The sequence below is a fragment of the Jaculus jaculus genome, chromosome 10 (assembly GCF_020740685.1).
Source record: "Jaculus jaculus isolate mJacJac1 chromosome 10, mJacJac1.mat.Y.cur, whole genome shotgun sequence".
NCBI lineage: Eukaryota > Metazoa > Chordata > Mammalia > Rodentia > Dipodidae > Jaculus > Jaculus jaculus.
This window is the reverse complement of record NC_059111.1, coordinates 74,967,652-74,975,151: the sequence shown is the minus strand read 5'-3', so window position 1 is coordinate 74,975,151 and position 7,500 is coordinate 74,967,652. Positions and strand designations below refer to the sequence as shown.

The window sequence follows — 7,500 nt, the reverse complement described above, 5'->3', positions numbered from 1 at the left end:
CTGCTTCTCTGGGTTTCCTTTTAATATCTGTAAACCTATCCAAGAGAGATATTCCCCCTGGCTTCAGCCTCAAGGTACTGATTTGTGCACTGATAGGTGTACTTTGTTTAGTGTCACCCATGGTGTAGATTGGATAGATTTTGTAAAAGATAGCATTACTTTAAAAGAAACATACAATTTGACAAGCGATTGCATTTTAGTTTCATTTTATTGCCGTATTTTTCATCCCACTCATTGTTTTCTAACTGTCCCTAAATTGTTCATTTTCTTAGTCTGCTACATCGGTAGAGCTATTTACTGTTTATAAAGCAATATGCACTTACAGGTTTGGGAGATGGTTTGGGCTCTGAGGGTCGCATGTGCAAGTGGGTCATCATTGCTTGAAGACGTTCGCGTTCTTTAGAAAGCTGTTAAGAAAGAGTGAGATCAGAAGCATTTTAGAAATGACTGATACAGCTATTTTATTGCAGTGATACATCTTATCATTGAGCTTGTCTCCCAGTAATGATTCCTGCATATAAAAGTCTGTGTCTGTAAGAACTTATCTGAGGAAATGCAACTTTAGCTATGGAGAGTGAGGGAACTTTTATAGCTTTCCTTATGTTAAAAGGTCAGAGAAAACAAATAACACTTCATCTTTTTGTCAATAAGAGAATTGAGGTCACAGTTGCCTCGACAGTAACAAGTTACTGAAACCATAAATTAGAAGGCCCATGGTGTCTCTTTAAAGTCCTGTGGACACTGTTAGCAATGGACTAGTGCCAACAGCTGTGAAGGGGTGAAGGGTTCTCAAAGCGAAGTGCCTGCCAGGATTGTCTCCACACTTCATGCATTCCCACCGAGGTCCAGTTAGTGCCCCCTGCAATCTGCCATCATCAATCTAATTCAATAGAGTGACAGAGACCAGGCAGTGTGAAATGCTGAACTCTGCCACGGAGTCGGCATCTACACTAGCACTGGGTCTCATTACAACTGACGGACCTTACTTTCCCATCAGTCAGGCCCAGCAAAGAGAGAGAGAGAGAGAGACAGAAACAGAGAGACAGAGAGAGAGACAGAGAGACAGAGAGAGAGAGAGACAGAGAGAGGAAGAGGGAGGGAGGGAGGCATAATTGGTCACATTACAGACTGTATCATCAGCAGAAAGCTTATGTTTTAGTTTTCCTTTTAGCAATTGTAAACAGATTTACTAAAAGCTTCATGAGCCTCTAGTCATTCTTTTGACATGCCCTTGATAGTTTTACAACTCAAAATATCTTCACTTCTCTAGAGAAACAACTACAGGATGAATTTATTACAATTTAAGGTATATCAAAATTAAAAAAGAGCATATGATTAATTAAGTGAAACAAAGCATTAGATTGTGAAAAAAATCATCTTTGATATGAAACATTAGAGGAAGCCTTAAATTATTAGCAAAGACTAACACAAGTAAAACTGGGTAATATAATTGCTTTCTCAGTTTTCAAAATTCTATTTATTTTTGGCAAAATTCTGTTTCACTATTAACAGATTTTTTTAAAAAGCAAAATGCAAAAGAATGACATTCATATAGCATTTATATAACTCTTTATTTGGCTGTATTCTAATCAAAGGCAACTGTTAAGAATTATAAATTCTTGGGCTGGAGAGATGGCTTAATGGGTAAGGGGCTTGCCTGCAAACCAAAGGCCCAGATTAAATTCCCTAGGAATCACATAAGCCAGATGCACAAGTGGCACACACATCTGGAGTTCGTTTACAGTGGCTAAAGGTCCTGGCATGCCAGTTCTCTCTCTCTCTCTCAAATAAATAAATAATTAGATTAGGTAATGGAAAAACTGTCTCTGTAATAAAATTATACCTTTTCAGGGGGGGTGGGGCTTGGTCTAAACCTGTATTAGGAAAAATGCAGATTTGACAGTAGTGGTATGTCCAAATGTACATCCTGTGTCCTAAAGTTTACAGAGGGCTACATAATAAGCACATCATCTATAGCTTTCCACATTGAATTAGGGGTCATTTGCCATTGATAAAAGTAACTCAAAATCCATGCATCTCAACTTGTAGCCTTTGTGCTACTGCGATGATGATGAGCTACTATGAGGCTAGAAGAGTTGGCCTCTTCCTCCATTATCAGTTTAGTATAACAGAAACAGAGAGAGAAGTGTATCAAGTGAGCACGTGACCAACCTGTATTTCTAGCTGCTGTACCACCTGCATTTGCACTCGACACTGGGCAGTGCTTCGGTCATCCAGCGCATGCTCATTGTTAAGGTGCCTATACAAACACAGAACACAAAACAGACAGTTAAGTGACATTTGATCCATGGTACAGGCACAGCTTAGAAAAGAATACCTTCTATGTAGAAGCTGTAGTGGGAAAATGTAATACCTTGAAATCATATAGAAAGAATGTAAAATTGGATCAGAGAAAATTATTTGCATAATGCAGACTCCTTGGATGGCTGGAAATGTCCTCATCTGTAAGCTTACCTGTTATTACAACAAATATTGTCCCAACCACTTACAGAGCAATAGCAGAAATTATTAGATGTATTTCATACTCTTTTGCAATTTTTAGAAAAAAGGTTACCATATGTGCCTATGTGTAGAAAATAAAAGTAACTCTGAAAAGAATATAGAAATGTTTGTATCCCATTTCTATTAAAACATTTGTTTCTGTTGAATTTTTTAAGTAAGAAATAACTTATTTTACCAGGATTTCATATTAATTATGTAAAGATGGAAAATTATCCCATGGAAATAGCCACATTAATGATAAATGATAATTTCTTATTACTAATAAATAAAATGTTTTGAATATTTAGACAATAAGAATCATGACAGTGATATTAGAATGTTTTAAGTCCTAATTAGGAGACTTCTTTCATAATTAATTAATTAATTAATTTTTTTGAAGTAGAGTCTCACTGTAGCTCAGGCTGACCACAAAAATGGTTATTATTATTTTTTCAACAAGATCTGAAGAAATTGCTAATGATAATGTCATTACACCAAAACCATAGTAGAACAGTATTTCCAATTGGCATGAAAATATGCAATAGTGTATGGTTTGTAATTTATGATGTAGAATGAATTATGTGACTCCCCAAGTTGAGAAAGTAACTTTCAAGTAATTCAGTTTCTTTTGGTGTATCTATATCATAAATGGGAAAATGAAGATATCAATTTAAGAGATATATCAGGTATAAAATTTGAAAAGGTGTAGTGAACTAAATGTAAAATTAAGAGTTTGTACATTTACCCATGAAGGTTCAAGTATACTTTAGAATATGCCTAAAACACTTGTTATAAACCTGAGTGTACTGAATTCAAGAACTGGGTTTTTGTACCATGTACATTTATGAGCATATGTCACAAAGTAAAGAATGAACAGAACAAAGAACTTATAGACAGAGAGACATGCCATGGTTAATATGAAGAAAAATTAAAATGGGGTTAACAAGGAAAGAGCTAATTTACAAGCAACTAGGTTTCTCTGTTACCAGATCTAGGTTCAACCACTAGATACCTTTATTCCTTTCCACCCTAACCTTAATAAATTAGGTCAGTTTGCTTTATTGCTTTGCTACTGGTTATAACACAGAAACCTCCATGGATCTCAGCACAGTTGTCAATCTTGGCTATAATAAACTGTACTAAAACAGCACAATGTATCAAGTTATGCCAGAGTGGTGTGGCCAAGGCATAGGAGAGGGACTTCCTCTGCTCCTGTCTGTCCAGAGTTAGATCCTGCTGATTCTGTTAGGAGCCCAGCAATAATGAGACCTGAAATTCTCTCAGGTTCCCTAGAAGCCATGGAATGTCAGAGAAAACCAGGAGCTAGTGGGTGATAGAAATATAACTTATTTTTAACTACAAAGAAAACATGTAAGAATTATTCTTCAGGTCTTTTCCTAAATTTTAATGGATAATAAGGCACTTTCCTAGTAGTATTAGCATAATAATTTGTTGTATAATTAAGGTTTAGTATTACTGTATTTTTGTGAGAATTTTTTTCCACCCAGACTCATGGCCAATACACATAAATTAATCTCACAGTCTAAATGATGCATATTTATAATCTGCTTCAGCTATACATAAAGATTAGGGTATAAATAGAGCAAATAAGATAAATAGAAGATATAGGCTTGCATGTAAAGGTACATTCCATATAACACAAGTATTGTGTGTGAAATCACTTTTAAAAGAGTTTTTTTTAATACTTGTTTACTTCTTAGTGATAATCATCTTATATTTAAAGAACTAAAAAAAGTACAAAATTTTTGCATTATATACTTGGTTCTTAGAAACCTATTCAATTTATCTATGCAGCTTTTATTAGACTAGAGACTGTAGACTACAATAATAGTCAATGAGGTTTTGTCTTGATTGAATTTTTCAGTGGAACACAAAAGAACCTTGCCATTAAAATAGTCCTTTATTCTCCTGTATGAAGGCGAAAGGTTTTTAAAGTGTTGTGATGTTCAGTAATGAGCCTCTATCTAAATTATCATTGGTGACAAACTCACAAAGCACTTTTCGAGGACACATAGTTATGAAATGCCAGAGCTGCCACTTTCTTTCCTGTAATTATAGGCTAGCTTGCAGCCCTTCAATGATCATTTATAGAACAGCCTCCAGTGGATTACTGAGAACTTGAAAAACACATACATACCTCTGCCACATCTCCCTTCTCCTTTCCTCGCTATTGTTTACCAGTGATATGTAAAATAATAGCGCCTATTCATTCTCCCTACTTAATTATGCCAATCAAAGTAGAGAAATAGTGTCAGATATAAATACAAGGCAATAAGACCAAATAAATAGTCTATTAACATTAAATTATGAATTTATGTATTTATGACTATTTTGTGCCCAAATTATTCTCTTTTATGTTTTTATAACTATCTCAGGTACTACATATTGCTGTTCAAAAATTCTCTATGATTTATAAATCAAGAATGAGATAATACTGAAAAATGAGAGGATTGGTGGATTTTCTCAGTCAGTGCCTAATTGCTGTTTCAAAATGCATATGCAAAGGGACATTTCATTAATCATTTAATCATGTCCCTTGCAGGAAGTTGGAACTAATGTTGCAAATACCCTTTTCATATGAACGCACCATAATACTATCTTATGCATTTGATATATTACCTATGTCATAAATTATAGCTACTTCCAAAGGACCAAGTGAGGTTGTTATCCCTGAAGATGCTTGTTACAAAACCTTTATTAAGTTTCTTTTCTTTTTTTTTCTTTTTTAACTTATTGCTAGTTTTATTTCACAGCTTCATACTAGCCAACAATAATACTTTTTCTGATGGCACAGGTCTGTAAATTACCCATGCAATCACTAACACCATTTCACAGGCCTGTTCTACTTCTACTGGTCTGCTAACAAGGCGATTACACACAAATTACTGAATGCCTATGAAATATTTAAATGCATTCTACTCTACTATGCATTAATAAGAGCAAAGCAAGCTCTGGAATTCTGGTTAGCTCCAGTCCCTAATGTCCCCTAATGAGCCTCTTACCGAGACTGCAGTTCAAACAGAGAGGTGAAGAAAAAATGCAAAGGGGGCCTTCAGAAAGGCAGCACTGAACAAACATCATGTGAGCCAGTTCTAATTTATGGGTCACTTTATAGGTATATTGATTTTTGTTTTCAAAATGGAATAAATGATGTGGTCCACTGACGTCCTTTCAAAACTGCATTGAATCTGGGTGCTGGGTAGAAAACTAGAGAAAAACGTAAATAGGCAGTCAAAGTCTTTGTAAAAACAATTAAACAAGCATTTCAGGAAGACAAAAAGTAGGAAGGGATCTTTCCAATTTATTTAATGCACAATACCCTTTAACGAAGCTTTTATGGTTATGAATACATTTGGTAACTTCAATTATATACACTGTAGATTAGCAATTCAATTTTAACCTCTAGATTCTTCCAATTCATTTGAAGTTATAGCATTTTATAAGCTAAAAAGGGATTATTTTTAAGTCCAAGGATGTCAAAGACTGTTTTAACAAAATGTTTCACTTGCATATCACTGGTGTTTGATTTATTTTGCATCAAGCTTTTTATGTTTAAACTCTGACAGGAGTTTAAATACAAAATGTTAGCTGTCACTATTCATTTAGCTGATTACGTGAGATGCCTTAGTTTTGAGAGATAGGGGGGCACTGTCACCAAAAGAAACAACATTCTGACAAGTTCATAGAATGCTTTCTTGAGGTCATCATTTTGTAGCCATGCTGCCTAGTTGGAGACAAAGAAAGAGATGCAACACACTAAGTAAGAACATCATTCCTAGTGTAGCACAAGAAAGAAGAAAATGAATTTCCAATACATAAAATATTCTGGTTTTGCTGCCTTTTCTACCACTCATTATAGCATCAAGCCTTCAAAAAATAATCTGTCACAAGCTAAATTCATTTATGTTCATTATTTAGTTTGGCTTTAATATACTGATATCTATATTGACATTTTAATGGACCTTAACTATTCTGACTGGCTTAAAGGAAAATATTTTCAATTTTGCCTCTCTCTATTTTGTTTCCTGGCATCTGTTTATGCAAGTTCAAGAACACTTGTCTCCTAAATGGAATTCTATATTGTAAACCTTTTGGCTTAAGCTCTGAAAGTCAATCCATCTACACTCAAACTGACTTAGGTCCAATGGAATGATAATTAATTTTGCAGTCAAACTACAGTAAAGTTTTGTCAGATGTGATTACACTTTGACATTTTAAGAGAGTAATGAAAAAGTAGTATAAATACTTTTAGTCATCTAGTAAGATCTTCAATTTCTGGTCAGAAAAATGATTAGCTCCTTTCAACACTCACTTTAAAGTTCAAATTTTTGAGCTGTTTTCCTTCTACTGCTATAACAGTTACTACCTTAGTTTAATATTATAGAAAATAATATATCAATTGGTACTAAAGAATAAAGTACATGAGGACAAGCCTAGATAATAGCCAAGAACCTGAATATATATAATATTTGTCCATATAAATAGTAACACCCTATCTCACACATAAGCAACTGTCCTGTTCTATATTTTCATTTAATGATGGACAAGAAAAGGAGAGATTCTACTGTGTGATTTGGGATATAATGGGAAAAAGAGAATGTGACACACATGATATTGTCTTCTGACTTAGTTGTTTAATACATTACATAAAATAGACATAATTAATTATTTCTTTTTATTCAAAATCCAGATAAGTTATATAATACCAAAGCAAAACAAAGGCTGTAATATTAACTTATAGCATCTTTTAGAACTAAAAATGTGGCAACAACTTTTTTGAAACACTTTTATAGTAAACAATATTAAATTCTGTGAGAATGGATACATGAGAAAAGTGAGAACTGAAAATCTCTAACAGTTTCATGATTTTCATTGCCCCTACCTCAAACCCTCAATGTTCTCATTACAAAAGAAAAGTAAAGTCAACTAAGAAATTATGTTTAAGTGCTGATACCTTGTTCATTTCACTTTCCACTC

The 7,500-nt window shown here is 34.1% G+C and overlaps 1 protein-coding gene across 15 annotated transcripts in view; it reads right to left on the bottom strand.

Annotated features, from left to right (window-relative positions):
- The window catches only part of Foxp2 (forkhead box P2), a 567,416-nt gene that overhangs the window by 44,488 nt on the left and 515,428 nt on the right, over positions 1-7,500 (bottom strand). For all 15 annotated transcript variants that reach the window (XM_045160021.1, XM_045160025.1, XM_045160029.1 and 12 more), the window contains 2 exons: positions 2,173-2,260; positions 324-407 (listed from right to left, as the gene is read on the bottom strand). In XM_045160021.1, coding sequence (XP_045015956.1) covers positions 324-407; positions 2,173-2,260 — 172 coding nt within the window. The remainder of the gene's footprint in view (positions 1-323; positions 408-2,172; positions 2,261-7,500) is intronic.